General features: G+C 38.6%; 1 protein-coding gene across 1 annotated transcript in view; it reads right to left on the bottom strand.

Annotated features, from left to right (window-relative positions):
- The window catches only part of LOC124721162 (acetyl-CoA acetyltransferase, cytosolic-like), a 91510-nt gene that overhangs the window by 58081 nt on the left and 11838 nt on the right, over window positions 1-21591 (bottom strand). The window contains exons 3-4 of the mRNA XM_047245991.1: window positions 20645-20757; window positions 20366-20565 (exon numbers count right to left, since the gene is read on the bottom strand). Of these exons, the coding sequence (XP_047101947.1) occupies window positions 20366-20565; window positions 20645-20757 (313 nt within the window). The remainder of the gene's footprint in view (window positions 1-20365; window positions 20566-20644; window positions 20758-21591) is intronic.

Genomic DNA, 21591 nt, shown 5'->3' with positions numbered 1-21591 from the left:
ACCATGTACTAACGTGGGTGTTTCAGCATGGGTCAATACTTGATAACTCAGAACTGCTTGTGCTATTGTTCTGTAAACATGATTATTTCATGTACTCCATATGCATTTTTGCAACAATGGATCTTGAGTGTATTGGAAACATCTAAAGGTGAACACTTTAAGGAACATTCAACAGTCCTAGTACTATAGCTTGCAAAACACAGTTATGCTTGTCCCTCCGTATCACTGTGGGCTCTTAACACCATGTTCAATGCAAACTGCACAGCATATTGCATGAGAAACAATTCAGAAATTTTTTATCCACACTATTTTGCTGTTTTTGCTTTTTTAATCACCAAAAGTGACTTATGAATACTAGAGGTAAACATAGTGTCAGCAATGAAAATGATTCCTAGTATCAAATGTCAATTGGTTTCAACCTGATATCAAAGCTGTAATCTCTGTGGATGGACGCAGATTTTGCTCGTGGCACAGAAGAAAGGTTCTAGTATTTTACAATTGGTCATATAGTTATTACTGTAGCTTCAATACATGTACTTATTCATTTCAGCTTGTAATATGACTACAGTGGGCCTCATCAATAATTTTCAATTGTTCCTCCACATTCCATCAATGCATGCGTTTTGATGATACATGAGCATTACACCTTGGCAAATGGACACAATCAGGCTTCTGTGCCTCAGACAAGGTCATGGTGTTCCCATAAGGAAACAGTGGAACTTCAATTACAGAAGACATAAAAATTGAGTCTCACTACACACCTGCATGGATCTGTGACATGTTGTCCAAATGTCATTAAACAACATTAGTTGCACTGTATGTCTAGCACAAAAAATAATAATGACTTGCACAGATGATTTATTTTTATTTTAAACTGTTAATACACTGGTAACTTATTCAAACATGTTTCTGCTGGGACAACATTATTGCGCATCAGGGTGTGTTATTACCTGAAGAAAACTGAAACATCAGGATTTTTAAATGTTTAGTTTCCCTGCCACTTGAACTTGACAAGAAATAAAATATCAGTTTCTCACTGTTGACATTCAAATAGTTCAATCCTGATATGATTCAGAATGTAACACATGTTTATATTAACTTACTTGCTAAAAATTATGTTACATCTCCTAGAATATTATGCATTCCTCCACAGATGCACAGGATATTACACATGAACTTCTGCTTTGGTACCTCATATACAAGTGAGGATATTTTTAATACTTAACAGTTGCCTGAAAATGAAACAGATTGAAAATCAGCTTGCAATTTAATTATCACAGTGGGAAATCTGTAAGATCATGTTGTTCAAACACTACTGTTCATGAAAATTATGACAGCATGAAGAAAAGGTCAGAAATTTAGCTCACATATGACCTATGGGATAAAAATAAATGACTAAATGCACATAACAACAAAACTATATAAAACATTAGTATTTGGTTCAGCTACCCCCTTATGAGAGCTTCTACACACCATCACATCAAATAAAACAGACTTGCAGGAATGGCGTTTTGAACAGTCTCTACCGCAATAAAAATTTCAGCTACACTGCTACTGAACTAACATAATGAGTGATTTATAAACGGGGAAATTCTAAACTTATTTAACACAACATGACAGCTGAACAGATTGGTCAGGGAAATATGGGTGTATATCATATAAGGAAATACTACAGCACACTCCATACAACAAGTGGTTTAATAATGTCCCATTGGAACACAGTTCCAAGAATTCATGAAATAAAATAAAGCATATCACATCGGACTCTACAGCTTCCTTAATGTAATGTTACAGAAGGTGTCCTATTCAAATGTGACCTAATCACACACCCATTCTCATTTTCATCCACTTATGCCAAATTCTATGCGATTCAGTCCATTACTCAAGTCCTACTGTAAAACCTATCATTAAAAGACAATATGGAGATATGAAACAAGCTACAACAATCAAACAGGGGAATGTGGATGGCTGATCAGGCTAAAATGGAATATTCAGCAGAGGGAATGTGACAGTAGTTCCAGTTATTCTTCATTTCATGTACAAGGTCTATTGCTTTCGCATCAAAGTGATAACTCACAAGGGAATGGACATTAGCTGGGATATCGACTACAATATTTCTCCAAACTCTCATGTGCCTAAGAAACCAGTAATGACACCTTCCCCCCACCCCTCCCCTCCACAAAAGTGTAAAATATGAGGTTTCTGTATGTTTTAGATGTGTCTCACTGGTCCATGAAGAATTTCTTGCCATGATCACATCTCTTGGATCCACTGCTTACAAGGTTGCATATTTATGCAATTCAGGCGAGAATAGAATAAATGATACTGTTCAGACTTTAAAGTACATAAAACCACTGTGTGATTCATTAACATAAAATATGGCAAAAAAAAAAGACTTTACATTATGTTCACTGTACTAGGGAGGAACGAAAGCAGTGGCTGAAAGGGCAATTGTAGAAGCTACCCTCTACCTTTTCTGCACACTTCTCCCACTGGTGGCCTCATTGTACACCACAAGTAGGAAGCCTTCGGTTCCCATGGGTTGAGACAAACTGGCAAACTATGCCATCAGACAATGCTGTGTGGTACATGTATGCACACTGCATTACAAGTTGCTCACTTGAAAATTATACAATACCCAAAATTGGCAGATAGCGCATTGCAATTAAGATTCTACAGCCAGAAATGGACAGTCATTTTACACAATTTATTATGGCTGTGAAACCATATATCAAGAAACTGTTTAGAAAATTGTGTAGTGAAACAGGGGCTTCTCCACGTTAATGTATTCTCATGAGATTTAGAATACATATTACAACAAAATACATATTACAACAAAATACATTATTACTGCCCATCTGTTAAATTATCAATCTATTTCAGTTTTGATTATGTGAATATTTAAGCATTCCTCAGCTGTGTATGTTAGTTTTAAACTCTGTACAAAGAAGAAAAAACCGGTCGTTTGTTCCCCACAAGTAACACTGACACACATCCCAGCACAGACAATGGACACTGAGGTGGCAAAAGTCATGGGATAGTTATATGTACATATACAGATGGCAGTAGTATTGCATACACAAGGTATAACAGGGCAGTGCAATGGCAGAGCTGTCATTTGTACTCAGGCGATTCATGTGAAAAGGGTCCAATGTGATTATGGCCACACGATGGGAATTAACAGGCTTTGAACATGGAATGGCAGCTGGAGCATGACGCGTGGGACATTCAATTTCAGAAATTGTTCAGGAATTCAATATTCCAATATCCACAGTGTCGAGAATGTGCTGGGAATACCAACTTTGATTACCTCTTTCCATGGACAATGCAGTGGCTGATGGCCTTCACTTCACGACCGAGAGCAGGGGAATTTGCATAGAGTTCTCAGTGCCAACAGAGAAGCAACACTGCATGATACTGCAGAAATCAATGTGGGACGTACGACGAATGTATCCGTTCAGACTGTGCTGCAAAATGTGGTGTTAATGGGCCAAGGCAGCACATGACTGATGCAACTGCCTTTGCTGACAGCATGACAATACCTGCAGCACCTCTCTTGGACTCGTGGCTGTATCTGTTCGACCCTAGATGACTGGAAAAGCGTGGCCTGGTCAGGTAGGTCCTGATTTCAGTTGGTATGAGCTGATGGTAGCATTCAAGTGTTGCATTGATCTCACAAAGCCATGGAGCCAAGCTGTCAATGAGGCACTGTGCAAGCTGGTGGTGGCTCCACAATAGTGTGGGCTGTGTTTACAAGAAATGGACTGGGTCCTCTGGCCCAACAGAACCAATCACTGACTGGAAATGGTTATGTTTGGCTGCTTGAAGACCATTTGCCCCCATTCATGGACTACATGTTCCCTAACAAGGATGCAACTTTTATGGATGACAATGCAACATGTCATTGGGCCACAGTTGTTTGCAATTGGTTTGGAGAATATTCTGGATGATCTACTTGGTCAGCCACACTGAATGAATCCCACAGAAAATTTATGGGACATAATCAAGAGGTCAGTCCATGCACAAAATCCTCCACTGGCAACACTTGCAATCACAGATGACTATAGATTTAACATGGTTCAATATCTCTGCAGGGGACTTCCAAAAACTTGTAGAGACCATGTCGAGTTGCTGCACTACACTGGGCAAATCAAGGTCCAACACAATATCAGGAGGTATCCCATAACTCCTATCACCTCAGTGTTTGTCCGGCAGCTGTTTTGCTTCATACTGATATATTTTTGGTGGTGGAGAGGAAAGGGAAGATGACAGGGAAGGGATTGGAGAGAGTGAATGGTGATTATAGCTTTGGGGAGGGGAAGGAACAGGAAATATAACATTTAGTGCAATTTATTGCTGTTTAATTGCTCTTTTCTGAAAAGTCACTCAGAGGAGTCATTTGTAGCAATGATGCTTTCAGCAAACTTTACTTGGATGTGTTCTTTCAGAAAGTTATTTTCTTGCAGATTTACAGCATGGCATCTGCCTTCCACTGTGATGTCATCAATGGCTTCCTCAAGTAGTCTGCACATTTTTATTTCAGTCTCAATGCACAATTTACAGATGTGACCTTTCATTTCAAAGCGCCCCTACAGCCTCTATCTGGTTGTAATGGCAGTGATAAGGAGGCAGCCTCATAACATCATGGCTCATTTCTGCTGCTTAGCTGTTGAATTCAAATCGATTGTGAAGGGTGCTTGTGGAACCTGACTTCCCCCAATATTTCCTTTTCCCCTTTTCCATATAGCAGCCTAAAATTGAAATGCTTTTGTCTTCCCGTCACTATGAAATTTCTTCCTTCTTCATATTTGAATTAGGAAATGTCTCATTTTTTCTTTATATGACTATCACACAACCCCCTTCTAATCCACATAATAAATCTAACAATCAATTTTTAAATACAATGCTGAATTTGCGCGATGTAAATAACAGCTTCAGACTTCTGATAAAGCCATAGTCAGAAGATCCAGCATGACAGACAATAAGTCTGTTTCCTTTGCCAGCTGGCAATTAAAAACTGCCACTGCAATTTGAATCCCGCCAGATGTGCTTCCTTGTGTCATTTTGCCTGAGCCAGATCTCATCGAGATGAATAATAGAGTGAGGATTTTCTTTTCTGATGTTGTGGATATTGCTCAGAAAAGCTGCCCTGGCCACACACACACACACACACACACACACACACACACACACACACACAAAAGCTATCATCATCAGTGTGCATCTTCCATCATCACATTTTCTGTACCTGAATCCCAGAGGTTTTGGAATTGTTCCAACCGAATGTCAGTCCCCTGTGAAAGCAATCTTGTTGTGTGAAACATCTGTAAACCTTTGCATAGTAGGATATGTGCCACGGTCATAAAATTTCAATACAGTACAATGAAAACCTCTGTTTGGAAATTATCCAAACCAGTGACAGTTCTTTCACAAATATCTTTCCTCGGAGACTGAAAATTCACTTCTTGGCCACAGCCAATGCACAGGCTTTCGCAAATATTATCTGTACGGTTTGTAGAGAAGCACCACACACCTTCGTTGTTGCAACCTACAGCACCAATAAAATTTCACCTTCTGGCATTTTTTTTAAGGTCACAAAGAAAAACATATACCGTGTATGGAAGTCCTTTTACTTGGTTCTGTGTGTCTTGGAATTCAGTCATCTTAACTTGAAAACAAAAACAGCAATACCACATCATGGAAAAACTCTGCTCTCTTTGCAAACATGCAGGACTCCCATACTGAACACATAAGTGAATATTAATCATATGAATGAATTTATCCATAGTGGATGCTGTTGAAATCCGTGGCTGTTTCTTTTTGGTATTCCTGTGATATACAGTCTCAATTTTACCTGCTATTATGATGTAGGTCAAAGCAATGAATTAAAATTTGTACCAGTGCTGGTAAAAATTTTAATTCATTGCTTTGGCCTAGACCATTATCATACATAAATGAATGATTGACAGCAACAAAGTTGCAAAGCTGTGCCAACAGCACTGCGCCTTCTGATGTTACTTGGACAGCATCATTGAGATAAATTACACTATGGCAACAATGTGAGCTTAGAGTCACAGACTAAGCCGACCAGGCCAGGGGTTTTTTGCTGGCACTTACAAACTGAGGAAGGACAAAGGGTAGGAGAACTCATCTACTTCTCTGAGCTGCCACTTTCGCTGTTCTCTAGTACAGTATAATTCTTTCTACATTCTTCCGTATCTGGGAAAACTATAGGTGGCCTCAAAAATAGCAACAAAAGTCTTTACTGCTGCTTAAGAAGTGTCATTTGATCTGCACCATTTGTATGAATCTGCAATGGCTTCACTGCCAATGGATAATTTGTGAAACTAGGCTCAACTCAACATGAGCAGTACTATGAATTACAGGTAACTGCAGAGCAGACAAGCTACCATATGCTTAAGACGAGGAATCACTACCAGGTGGCAACTGGCAGCTCACTGAGACTAAAAATGGAACTGATTCTAATGACTCCAGATACCTGCCAAATGTATCTGCATTGAGTTGATCACTTTCAGGTACAACTGCCTTGTTACCTACATTCCATAATAAAACAAAGATCACACAAGTCTTTTAGAACTTGAGCAGACATACTTAGGATATTCTCCATAATCTGTAGCTATGATGTTGAGTATCTCAATGCCCATTGTTTTCAGATTTCTTAGTGATTGTAACCACACCAGTTGTCCATTGGAGTCGATGCCTAAAACTTCGCTAATTTAAAACAGTTTCTGTCACACGTAACTGAAATGAATTAAAAACTACTGATCTCACCACTTGTCTATTTTTATTCTTCAGTTCAGCTCCAACTTCCTTTCAAAACAGTAAACACTATGTGTATAGAAAAATATTTGGATGGCAAAAGTCATAAGGAAACAGAATATGTCCTTCAAAACCACATTTATAGAGCTATGAGGCTGGAATAAAAAGTAACACACACAAATTATTTCACAAGATAATTAATGCATTGGACAACAGACAAATATCTACACATACTAAGTTACACTTAGCTAGGTTTCAACATAAATTCCCTCACATATTTCTCCCAGTGGGGCACCATTTGCAAAATTTTCTGTTCATAGAAGTTTTGTTGTCTGGATGTATAGTTTCCTGTGCACAAAAAATAGGCAACACAGGACTGTGAAACAAAGGTTTGGCACCTTGATACATTCTACAACTTCTTATAGTGTGTCAATATTAATTTTTCTTAATTTTATTGCCTTTATGACTTTTTCAGTTGAAACAAAACAGCAATACAATTTGTCTGATTAAAGTTTCAATAATGTGGATCAAACCAGCTATGGCTATGAGCTGTTTTAGTCATCACATGGTGCATCTGTGATTATGGATTGATATAAAATCATCTTTTTGTTAAAATATAGCAGTCAATTTTTAAAAAATCAAGAGATTTCCTGAAACACTGAGTGTCAGAAGGTGTTTACAAAAGGTTTTAATATACAATTTCTGTAACAAGGAATACTGTTTTCATACTCAACAAGCTGAACTTGTTTTCAAAAAAATCCAGTCGTGTTTTAATAGTAGTAGTTAATGGTAATGACAAAGAACTACAAAAAGTACAGTGGTACTGCAAAGAACTATTTTTTATACTAATGTATGTACACAAGAATAGTGATGTTGAAGTTTTAGTGAATGTGACCTGCAAAAAGAAACACACAAGTGCAGAAAGCTTAAGGATCAAAGTAATTTTCATATGATGTGTCACTGCCAAGTAACAGAGCTCGTACTTTCAACAACTGCTTTCTAATTGTAGCAGCAAAAATAGGATTAAATGGTTCAATTGTAGAAGCAAGAGAATACATTAAAATTTCATTCCACAAAACTTTAAGAAACTAGAAGTAGCACCAACTTTCTTCACTGAAATTTATAGAATTATAAAACATGTAAACCATTTTTGTTCCAATACATTACAACAAAAACAGTTTAATGTATTTATTAATTAACCTTAAATATGGAAGTATTTCATGAAGAACTGACGGAAGAATCCATAAATAAGAATTATAAAAGTTCTAGAAACAAATGCTCATGTGGTGTTGATAGGATTTCAAACAGAAGTCTGAAAAGTTGTTCCAACTTAAATAATAAATAAGGTCCTTAGTGATATGTTTAATGTATCCCTGGAACAGGGAATTTTTCCAGGTAAGTCAAAATATGCTATTGCTAAACCTCTTCAAAAGAAAGGTGACAAGACAGACCTAAACAATTATCATGCAGTTTCCTTATTGACATCACTTTCCAAAATATTCATTAGAGTAGTAATTTACCATACGAAAGCGCTGGCCGGTCGATAGAAACACAAACAGACACATACATACACACAAAATTCACGCTTTCGCAACAAACTGTTGCCTCATCAGGAAAGAGGGAAGGAGAGGGAAAGACGAAAGGAAGTGGGTTTTAAGGGAGAGGGTAAGGAGTCATTCCAATCCCGGGAGCGGAAAGACTTACCTTAGGGGGAAAAAAGGACGGGTATACACTCGCACACACACACACACACACACATATCCATCCACACATATACAGACACAAGCAGACATATTTAAAGACCTTAAATATGTCTGCTTGTGTCTGTATATGTGTGTGTGTGTGTGTGTGTGTGTGTGTGTGTGTGTGTGTGTGTGTGTGTGTGTGTGTGTGTGTGTGTGCGCGCGCGTGTGTGTGCGTGCGTGCGAGTGTATACCCATCCTTTTTTCCCCCTAAGGTAAGTCTTTCCGCTCCCGGGATTGGAATGACTCCTTACCCTCTCCCTTAAAACCCACTTCCTTTCGTCTTTCCCTCTCCTTCCCTCTTTCCTGATGAGGCAACAGTTTGTTGCAAAAGCTTGAATTTTGTGTGTATGTATGTGTCTGTGTTTCTATTGACCGGCCAGCGCTTTCGTATGGTAAGTCACATCATCTTTGTTTTTAAATATATTTTTCCCGTGTGGAATGTTTCCCTCTATTATATCAATAGAGTAGTAATGTACTCAAGAGTGGTCTCACACTGAAGTAGAAACAATTTACTTAGCATATCACACTTTGGATTCCACAATGGTTGCCTGACTGAGTATTCTATTTATACATTCGCTAATTGAACAGTAAAAGCCTTAAATTAAAAAAAATAAATAAATAAATAAATAAAAAATACCACCAATGGGTATTTTTTGCAATCTCTCCAAGTCATTTGATTGTGTAGAATACGTTACTCTCTCAGAAAAACTCAAGGTTTTCGCACAGCTGATCTGAATCATACTTCACAAACAGAATGCAAAAAGTTGTGCTGAATAATTCAAACAATGCTGATAGGGTAGAAAGTTTCAGCGGCCGGGGAGAAACTACAGAGTTCCACATGGTTCAATTTTGGACCTGCTTTTCCTGATGTGTTAATGACCTTCCACTTAACATTCAACAAGCAGAATTGGTACTTTTTGCAGACGATCTTAGTGCTATAAATCCTACGACAAAGAAAGCAGCATGAGATCATGAATACTGTTTCCATAGAATTATAAAGTGGTTATCAGAAAATGGACTCTCCCTAAATATTGAACACACACACACACACACACACACACACACACACACAAACACACACACACACACACACACACACACACACACACACACACAAAAAACAAGTAAAGCTACTTTTGCTCTTTGTATAACTGCTAACCTTAGAAACAAACAAATTAATTTCCAGACATATTGTACATTTTTTCCACTCAATGATGTCTGGAATAATTTTCTGGGGTACTCATCACTTAGAAAGCAAGTACTGACTGCACAAAAGCAAGAAGTAAGAATAATAAGTGGTGTTCATCCACACACATCAGGCAGGTACCTCATCATGGAGCTAAGGCCGGTATTAAACTATCAAATTTCTTTGTCAAAGATTTGATCAAAGATGTGATCAAATATTCCGTCAAATATATTTGACAAAGATCTTTGACGTAGCGCTAGAAGGGGTATTACACTGTCATCAAATTTTTCGTCAAAGTTCAAGATGGCTGACAACAACTTGTTATTAACCGCAGCAGTTCCATGTACCGCAATTGCATTGTGTGCACATGCGGAAAAGAAGTGGGGGAACGAAAGGAACCATACATACGAGGTTGACACTCTTAAATTCCTGGGATTACAACTTGATAATAAATTCAGTTGGGAGGAGTACACCACAGAACTGCAGAAACGCCTTAACAAATCTGTATTTACAAGTCGAGTGTTAGCAGACATAGGCAACATAAAAATGAAAAAGCTTGCGTACTTTGCCTGCTTTCATTCCATAATGTCATATAGTATAATATTTTGGGGTAAATCTTCAAGTCAAACAAAAGTTTTCAGAGTCCAAAAGCGTGTAATATGTATTATTTGTGGAGTAAATTCACGGATGTCATGTAGAAACCTCTTCAAAGAACTGGGTATACTAACCACTGCCTCTCAGTATATTTACTCCTTAATGAAATTTGTCCTAAATAATATATCTCTTTTTCCAACAAACAACTCAGTTCATACATACAATACCAGGAACAAAAATGATCTGCACAAGGACTTAAAAGCACTTACTTTGCTTCAAAAAGGGGTCCACTACTCAGGAACACTCAGCTTCAATAATCTGCCAGTAAACATAAAAAGTTTATTTACAAATAAAGATCAGTTTAAAAGGAGCCTGAAAGACTTACTCCTACTCCATTGATGAAATTTTTAATAGAAACATATGACGTATTGTATTTATTCATACTATTAGTATTGTTATTTCAGATTTTTTAAAAATTGACATGTTTCACATCCACGAGGATCTCCTCAGCACAGATCTGTAGAACGAAAAACTAATCTAATCTGGGTGAAGCTGTGGGTTTTACGACAACACGATAAAAGCATTCAACAAAACTTGTTACGTGAGCTTACAGTGGAAGACGTCAAGTCATACATCAGTTACTTAAGAATGGATGAGCATACATTTCTGTATGTGCTCAGTGAAGTGTATCCTCATATCACAAAGCACAATATTCACTTAAGAACTGTTACATCTTCAGAAGACAGGCTCACTGTAACACTCCGATTCCTTGCTACAGGAGAAGGTTATGTTAGGTTAGGTTAAGTTAGGTCAGGTCAAGTCAGGTCACCAATCTTCTTAATCTATTTTTGTATTCAGGGTGCCTCACGCTGTAAAGCGCCTCATCAGCTTCATACATCCCTATTAATTTTGTAGTTGTCGGCGCACACCAATTGTATTTACCGGCAATGTTTATAAAAACACTACAGACGACAGAACGCTGCAGCGATGCTAGCGCTCCATGTGGTAACATGTCACATTGCAGTGAACAGAAGACAAGCGACTTCTTTGATCAAATCTACAGCGAGGCCCTAGATTTGATCAAATATTGGACAACATTTGGCAAAGTTCCTATTACACCATCAAATACCTTTGACAAATATTTTTGACAAAGATATGTGACAAAGAAATTTGATAGTGTAATACCGGCCTAAGCATTTTAACTACGCGGTCACAATACATACACTCCTGGAAATGGAAAAAAGAACACATTGACACCGGTGTGTCAGACCTACCATACTTGCTCCGGACACTGCGAGAGAGCTGTACAAGCAATGATCACACGCACGGCACAGCGGACACACCAGGAACCGCGGTGTTGGCCGTCGAATGGCGCTAGCTGCGCAGCATTTGTGCACCGCCGCCGTCAGTGTCAGCCAGTTTGCCGTGGCATACGGAGCTCCATCGCAGTCTTTAACACTGGTAGCATGCCGCGACAGCGTGGACGTGAACCGTATGTGCAGTTGACGGACTTTAAGCGAGGGCGTATAGTGGGCATGCGGGAGGCCGGGTGGACGTACCGCCGAATTGCTCAACACGTGGGGCGTGAGGTCTCCACAGTACATCGATGTTGTCGCCAGTGGTCGGCGGAAGGTGCACGTGCCCGTCGACCTGGGACCGGACCGCAGCGACGCACGGATGCACACCAAGACCGTAGGATCCTACCCAGTGCCGTAGGGGACCGCACCGCCACTTCCCAGCAAATTAGGGACACTGTTGCTCCTGGGGTATCGGCGAGGACCATTCGCAACCGTCTCCATGAAGCTGGGCTACGGTCCCGCACACCGTTAGGCCGTCTTCCGCTCACGCCCCAACATCGTGCAGCCCGCCTCCAGTGGTGTCGCGACAGGCGTGAATGGAGGGACGAATGGAGACGTGTCGTCTTCAGCGATGAGAGTCGCTTCTGCCTTGGTGCCAATGATGGTCGTATGCGTGTTTGGCACCGTGCAGGTGAGCGCCACAATCAGGACTGCATACGACCGAGGCACACAGGGCCAACACCCGGCATCATGGTGTGGGGAGCGATCTCCTACACTGGCCGTACACCACTGGTGATCGTCGAGGGGACACTGAATAGTGCACGGTACATCCAAACCGTCATCGAACCCATCATTCTACCATTCCTAGACCGGCAAGGGAACTTGCTGTTCCAACAGGACAATGCACGTCCGCATGTATCCCGTGCCACCCAACGTGCTCTAGAAGGTGTAAGTCAACTACCCTGGCCAGCAAGATCTCCGGATCTGTCCCCCATTGAGCATGTTTGGGACTGGATGAAGCGTCGTCTCACGCGGTCTGCACGTCCAGCACGAACGCTGGTCCAACTGAGGCGCCAGGTGGAAATGGCATGGCAAGCCGTTCCACAGGACTACATCCAGCATCTCTACGATCGTCTCCATGGGAGAATAGCAGCCTGCATTGCTGCGAAAGGTGGATATACACTGTACTAGTGCCGACATTGTGCATGCTCTGTTGCCTGTGTCTATGTGCCTGTGGTTCTGTCAGTGTGATCATGTGATGTATCTGACCCCAGGAATGTATCAATAAAGTTTCCCCTTCCTGGGACAATGAATTCACGGTGTTCTTATTTCAATTTCCAGGAGTGTATATTCACTAGTGAAATTCATCATAATTAACCCATCACAATTTGAGTAGAACAGTGATTGCCATACCTACAACATTACCCATTACTGAAGCTATAAGTGGCTCAAGAAAGGAGTTCAGTACACAGCAACAAAAATTATTGATTATTTGCCAAATACATAGAACCTCTGACAGCTAACAAAGCAAGTTTTAATCCAACTACAATCATTTCTCTTGGGCAACTCCTTCAGTAAGGGAATTTCTACTTAACCAGTTAAGAAAACATCATCATTCCGATAAAAGAATCATTTAAGTAATCTATGGAACATGTAAGGTACTAAAGAGAGGAATAGAAATTACACTTTTATTAGAAGACAATAATAGCATGTGTGACCACCACAGATGGTAATGCATGCTCTGCAACATGCTCCCATTCTGGCCATGAGGTTGGTAAGGAGTTCATGTAGTAGTGTGTTCCACTCCTCCTGATAACTGCTGGACAATGATTGATGCATGTGGATGTGCTGCAGTATGTCTCTCAAACACATCCCACAAATTCTTAACGAGATTCAGGTTGGGAGAATGGGCAGGTCAGTCCATTTGCCAAATAACCTCTTGATACAAGAGCACTTCCATCTTTGCTGAAGTCATGGCCACATGCACCCTGGAAAAGATGCACACTGGGAAGGAGCACAGTGTCTCAACAACACAGATCAGTGATTGTACCATGCTCAAAGATTTGGAGGTCAGTATTTCCATGCAACATAATGCCTCCCCACAGCTTAACAGCTGGACCACCAGAACAATCATGTTCGTCAATGTAGCTGAGAGCAGTTTCCGCATGTAGCAATATGACAGTACATCCAGCATTGTCGTACACGATTGTTTTGATGAGCCATGTGTTATGGTACAAGGACGCACAATGTTGTATTGGTCTACTGATCTCAAAAATCTTTGGACATAGTACACTCACTGTTCAGTATTACTGTGACACTGCACTCCTTCCTCAAGTGTGTCTTTTCGGGTGTGCATTCTGCCCTGTCTTCATTTTCATGGGCGAGAATGTGCAACTCCATCGAACAGCACAGGTGAAGGAGCTCTTGGGACAAGAAGATATTCAGGAAATGGCTTTGCCTGTCAGTTCCCCCCAACTTAAATCCCACGGAACACAAGTAAAATGCATTGGAGATGTATTGCAGCATGTCCACATGCAATAACGACCATCTAGCACTTGTCAACTGCTCTGGTAGAGGGATGGAATGTCCTAGCCCAAGAATTCCTTACCCACCTTGTGGGCTGCGTGGGAGTGCACTGCAGAGCATGCACTGCTGTCCTTGGTGATCTCTCATCCTATGTATGGTCCAGGTTTCATCAAGCTATGTTACTTGGAAGCGACACATCAAGTGAAAGTTACTTTTGCACGCCAATGTATATAGTGTTCTTTCAGTGTCATGTAGAAGTTGTGACATGTTGTGGCAAATTATCACATTATTAATTTGCCTTGGTGCAAGATTTTCAGAGAACTACAGAGACTAGCAGATGCTGAACATGAGCAATGGACTGAAGCCACAGTATATGATATTGCAGCCATACATAAACTGACAGAACGCAAAGCTAGAAAGAAAGAGATCTTTCTTTCTTTTAAAAGGAAAAATTAACAATGGGTCACAAAATAAGGAGTCTAGTCAAATCTAAATCGGTTTACTGTCATGTACAACAGAGAATCAAATATCCATTATGAGAGTAAGGTTATCAACAAGAACTAACATTTCACAATGAAAGCACATTTTGTGGGCACATTAAAGTGAAGACAGAGCTGAATTGGTAACCTCAGGAGTGTGTGCTCTTAGTTATATTTACACACATTGTTTTAGCAAATTACAGTATTCCATAGATGATTAAGTCCCAGAATCTTCCAGAAATCACAAATGTTACACAATAAAGAATTGCCAAAACCAGGAATTGAACCAGTGATGTGCACATCACCAGCCAGCAAATACAACCATACACCAAGACAATCGATGTGCCTCAGTGTACTTAGGAACCTACTTGTGTTGTACGAGTAGAAGGGATGGGGCCTGGTGAGTAAGACGTGACAATCCAGAATGAATTTTTCACTCTGCAGCAGAGTGTCAGCTGATCGCTGAGTAAGTGGAGTAAATGCTCATGAGATGAAAAGGTTGAAGATTTGAGTCCCAATCTGAAACAAAGTTTTAATCTGCCATGAAGTTTCAAAAAGTGACTTCTTTTTTAAGGAGGGGCTTACAAGCCCATACACCATGTACCCACAATCAAGCTGAGACTGTACAAAGGCCTTTGTCATGAGAAGGGCTACAAAAAACTGCTACTACAGAGTGCTTGCAAATAAATAACAACTAAAAGTTCATGTTATATGCCTGCACATACGCACATTAAAACACACATGGAAGTAGTACAAAGTACATTACAAAATTGTAAAAAAATTTGACTTGGAAAGGCATGACTTATCAAAGATTAAAAAAGGATTTGTTTAAATTTGCAATTACGCTTCTTGACTATTCATCAGACGTAAAATCTTACAACATTTGTCTCATTCCGTGGTTTATTATTGCGGCTATCCATATTCCAAAATGTTTATTGCCCATTGAAACTGAAACATAACAACAAAAATACATGTAGTGTGCCTGCATGTAAGCACAATAAAGAATCATCACTGTAGTTTGTGGGCACAAGATTTTATCTTTCAACACATTAAAATATTTATTTATCTTAAAAGGATATATTCCAATGTTTTATCTTTTTTGTATTAAAAAGGTAATACATCATAATTACAAAAGGACTTGTTTGATTTGCCAGTGCACTTCCTGACTACATGTCAAACATGGAAACCAAAGACTTTTCTTCCTGAAACAAACACTGCAGGGCCAAAAAATAGTAAAGGGAAATGTGGTTGTCTATATACCCAACTTCAGAAAAGTCATTACAGAAGTTATCATAGTTTTTATGTGCCTTCACAACAAATTGTCAAAAACACTAAAAAACCATTTCCTACTATTACTGATTTGCCCGTTGATTAGCAGTTCTGGAGCCACTTGACTCAATGCATTCCAATTCCTCCAAGATGCCAAATTGTTTCCCTTCCCCTCTGTGTGCAGAATTGTCATGCTACTTTCTAGTTCTGCTAGTGTATGGCTGCTATCTTTTAAATGGGAGCCTAACGCACTGCTTGCATACGCATGTTCTTTAAACCTCATTTTCAAGACTCGCCTGGTTTGTCCCACGTAAAAACGTTCACATGATTTGCACTTTTAGTTTATAAACTACTGTGGGTGTGGGTCTTACAAAACTTTTTTTGCACAGGTTCCAGACTGTGCCCCAACAACCTGCCCAAATTGTTAACCATTTGTAATCCAACCTGAGCATTAAACTTTTTGTACAAACTTGTGGTCTTTTGTGAAAGTGGTCCAAAAAACATTAACACAATGTAATTTACTTTTTCTCTAAATTCCTTAGCAAGAACTTTTTCACTAAGTTTCCTAATATTGGCTTCATTGTATGCATTTGAGAGACTGACCTGTACAGTTGTCCTGATTTCCTTATTTGGCATAACCTTTGGAACATAGAAGAAACGACTTTTTTTGTTTTCAGGGTGGCAAGAATATATCGGGATAAGGTCTGATGCTGTTGGAATCCAAAAAATACCTAGTTCAAAGGTCCAACTAGGTATTTTTTGGAAATCAACAGCACGATATTTTATCATCCCGATAGTTTCTTGCCATCCTGGAAACCAAAAAAAGTCGTTTTTTCTGTCTATGTTCCCTAGATTACCAAAGTTTGATTTAAACAAGTATGCGATAAATAAGGAAATTGGGACAATTGTGCAGATCGGTCTCTGAGATGGGTACAATGAAGCCAATATTAGGAAGCTAGGTGAAAAAGTTTTTGCTAAGGTTGCCCCAGGCAAAGTGGAATATAGGGAAAAAGTAACACACATTGCTTTAATGTTTTTTGGACCATTTTCACAAAAGACCACAAGTTTGTACAAAAAGTTTAATGCTCAGGTTGGATTACAAATGGTTAACAATTTGGGCAGGTTGTTGGGGCACAGTCTGGAACCTGTGCAAAAAAAGTTTTGAGAGACCCACACCAACACTAGTTTATAAACTAAAGTGCAAATCATGTGAAGGTTTTTACGTGGGACAAACCAGGCGAGTCTTGAAAATGAGGTTTAAAGAACATGGGTATGCAAGCAGTGCATTAGGCTCACATTTAAAAGCTAGCAGCCATACACTAGCAGAACTAGAAAGTAGCATGACAATTCTGCACACAGAGGGGAAGGGAAACAATATGGACATCTTGGAGGAATTGAAATGCATTGAGTTAAGTGGCTCCAGAACTGCTAATCAACGGGCAAATCAGTAATAGTAGGAAATGTTTTTTTTTTAGTGTTTTTGACAATTTGTTGAGAGGGGCACATAAAAACTATGACAACTTCTGTAATCACTTTTCTGAAGTTGGGTATATAGACAACCACCTTTCCCTTTACCATTTTTTTGTTCCCTACAGTGGTTAGTGAATGCCACATTAATTAGGTTCATCAATGGTTCAAGAAGAAAAGTCTTCAGTTTCCACATTTGATGTTTAGTCAGGAAGTGCCCTGGTAAATCAAACCAAGTCTTTTTGTAATGAGCACATGTTATCTTCTTATCTCTACAAAAAAGAAAAAATTAAATGTTGAAATGTACAGTCCCTTCCCTCTGTAATACTCTAATCAGTGAATCAAGAAAAATTTTTCTGTGTAATTTTGACACATTATCCTTTTTAGTTAAATAAATATTTTAATATATTGAAAGGTACAATCTTGTGTCCATGTACTACAGTGATGCTTCTTTTATTGTGCTTACATGCAGGCGCACTAAATGTATTTTTGTTGTTGTATTTTGCTGTTTTAATGGGCAGTAAACACTTTGGCATATGGATAGCTGCAATAATAAACCACAGGATGGGACAAATGTCTTAAGATTTTATGTCTGATGAATAGTCAAGAAGTGTAATTGCAAACCTAAACAAATCCTTTTGTAATCTTCGACAAGTCATGCCTTTCCAAGACAAAATATTTTTTCAACAATTTTGTAATGTGCTTTTGTGTACTTTGTACTACTGCCACATGTTTTTAATGTGTATGTGCAGGCACCCAGCATGTACTTTTAGTTGTTATTTGTTACTGTTTTAATTTTTAGTGAACATATCGGTGTTTGCACAGTGGTAATGACATTAGGTGGTGCCCTCTTGCACCACGTGATTTACATAGCAAGTGTGAGTGCACTGAAGTAGTGGTTTTTCACAGTCCTACTCATGACCTAAATTCCCATTTCACAAGTTTAAATTATATGCTACACCCTTTAGTCCATGAATGTATGAGTAAGGAACAAGCTTTCAAAGTTATTTTTGCTATGAAATGGTATGTACTGGTTCTGACAGTTTGATTTTTCACTTTTTTGTTAACATTTGGTGTTTTAAAAATGTATAACTAATTATTTGTTATATTTTTACACCAGGAAATCAAATGGGCAGAGCCTGAAACATGTAATTTGGAATAAATGCACGAAAAAAACAACTTGTACCTGTTTGTTTGTGACTACTCAGATTTTGTAAAATCCAGTTAATTATTTTAATAATATGGTTGCACACCTCTCTTGGCAGTTTCAGGCCAACATACAGAATCAGATTAGGAAATGAAAACACTAAAAGTAGTAGATGAGTTTTGTTATTTGTGCAGCAAAATAAATGGTGATAGCCCAAGTATAGAGGATATTAAAATGCAGACTGGCAGCGGCAGCAGCAGCAAGAAAATCGTTTCTGAAAAACAGAAATCTTTTAACATCAAATATAAATTTAAAGGTTAGGAAGCATTTTCTGAGTTTTCTTTGTCTATAGTGCAGTCTCTCTAACATGAGTGAAATGCGGATGATCAACAATCCAGACAGGAAGGGAATGCAAACTTTTAAAATGTGGTGCTACAGATGAATGCTGAAGATTAGATGGATAGATTTCATAACAAATGAGGAGGTACTGTACTGAACTGGGGAGATCAGAGAGGAGGCAGGACACATTCTGAGGCATCAAAGAACTGTCAATATGATATTAGAGGGAAGTATGGGGGCCAAAAGTGTAGGAGGAGAGCAAGAGATGAATACAGTAATCAGGTTCAAATGAGTGTAGGTTACAGTAGTTGGAAATGAAGATGTTTGCAAAGGTAGACTAATATGGAAAGCTTAAACTAGTCTTTGGACTGAAAACAAAAACAACAACAACATGTAAAACTTCAAATGCAAAAGGGTAAGCAATTTTTTGTAGATGAAAATAAATAATTTTTTAATGAGGCTGCTCCATGTTATCACTTATTTGTATAAGGAAAAGAAATTCCACCACACAATTAATTTATGTGCGCATTACTTAATACACATAGTAGCTGAACTGTGGAATTTCTTTTCCAATAAATATTTTTATGCTTTGTGTGTATTTTATTCTCTATTGCAAATACTAATTTAATCCTCTGTTACTTTTGTTTGAAGTTCTGTACCTTCTGTCCCTAGCAAACATTGATTTTCTTTGTCAGTACCTACAGTTTAATTTCTTTCATGTAACTTCAGTCCAATTATTCTCATTACATGGCTTTCTATCAGTATGCAAAACAGGGTTTGAAAATATTTTAACTAAAATCAGCTCAACAAATACTTGGGTATGGTAAGAGGAAGTCTTCCCAGTTCATACCCTCCACCACCATCTCCAGCATGCAATCTCACACAATAAATTCTAATAACAGCACCAAACAAAATAAGAAAGGATTTTTTTGTGACATGAAGAATAAAGACTGTTCTCATACTGTTTTTCTCCCACTCAGCTGTGCTGAACATTTTATGAATTTGCGATCATTTCAGAGCAACTATAGCTCGTTTCAGGTACTACCATATTTTATAGTAATTATACAACTTTTTATTGCCATACCACAGGATGTTGGAGTACAACAGCGAGATATCCACAGAGTGGTATATTGCACTGACCACAGAGCTAAAGTGGCTGGAGATGATGCCATGGTTGCTTCCAGAATGATAGTAAATAAAAACAATAAACATAGTAGAGAGGAAGAAAAATAATAAGAGACTTTCCATTATTCTCCATAACAAAATATTTCACAGCTGATGTCCAGTGCTACAGAAGGAATAAGAAAAGAATTTTGATCTACAATTTTGTCAAAGCTTGTCACAAAGGATGAGCAAATTATGAGTTAGTTTTCCATCATAGTTTGAAGTGTCACCCACAGAGTGTTAATTGCAAACTGCCTCACATGTTAATGTTGGAAAATATTACAACCAACACAGAAACTCTTCTCAGTACTGTCAGCACCAGAACCCAGAAGAATTATCTCCAATCATCCACCAACCAAAATGAAACTTACCAGTTTCTCCCATATGTACATTATAAAAAGCATCAGTCAGACCATCACACAATAGGGTGTCACGCAAAGATGTATCACCCATCTTTAATCCTTTCCTCATATTAGTAACATGAGGAGTTAAGCTCATTGATTCCTGTCCACCACATACTGCAAGTTGTGCATCACCATTTCTGATACTCAGGTATCCATCAACAACAGCCCTATGGCAAATTAGGAGAAATGAAGGAAAAGATAATGTAAGCCAGAGAATGGTAGAACTGCCTTTAAAACATCACCTACCTTATTCCAGAACCACACACCATATTGACAGAGTATGCTGGAACTGTGTACGACAATCCAGCATGTATTGCTGCTTGACGGGCCGGATTTTGACCTTGCCCAGCAGTTAGCACCTAGAACAAAAATCTTTTGAATAGAGACTACAACTATACCTAAAAATAATAGTAAAAACCATCATAATTTAGCTCTTAGCATAAATTCTGTAACTACAAATAAAGGTAAATGAATCTGCAAACATAATTGACAGTTTGGAGTTGTGTGATTTACTGATGAATGGCATTCCCAACAAAATTTCCATTTGAGTATTTGTTAGAATTTAAAGAAGTTCCTTACCAAGTAACTGTAATGGTATGATGTGAACGTTATCTAGTGACAACCAGATGGAATAAGATGTGGCTTGACAAATTATTATTATTTCTAATATGAAGAACACCAAAAATATTGTATCACAAAGGCCACACAGCCCACATGTAGAGAAAGTGGCATACAATTTTTTAAATAATACCCCTCCTGTTATGGACTGAGATGGAAATTCTCATCATGGAAAAGAACCCACCAGAGAAAAACCTTTGATGTGCCACTACATTTGTGTAATTACCTTTAGGAACACCTAAAATAGTTTTAGCAACATGGGTGCCTTAACAAACTGTTTTGCACAACACAATATACCAAGAAAAACTGACCAATGAAGAATAGAAAAGAGAAAGAGTTGATGGAAAAGTTATGGAGAAGTAAATAAATACATCAGGAATGTCCACATTGCAGGGACTACTATGATAAGAAAGATGGAAGTGCTTAGTGTAGTTCTTTGCTTCCTGCCAAACAGGGGAATATCACTTGCTACAATTGTATCAACGAATGTAAAGTAAAGAGACTAGTCAAACAATGTAATAAATCACAATGGAACATTCCAATACCAAAACTTCAGAAAATTTTACAGAACCTAG

This window comes from Schistocerca piceifrons, chromosome X, assembly GCF_021461385.2.
Source record: "Schistocerca piceifrons isolate TAMUIC-IGC-003096 chromosome X, iqSchPice1.1, whole genome shotgun sequence".
Lineage (NCBI taxonomy): Eukaryota > Metazoa > Arthropoda > Insecta > Orthoptera > Acrididae > Schistocerca > Schistocerca piceifrons.
Note: the sequence above shows the minus strand (reverse complement) of the source record. Positions and strands in the feature narration are given on the sequence as shown.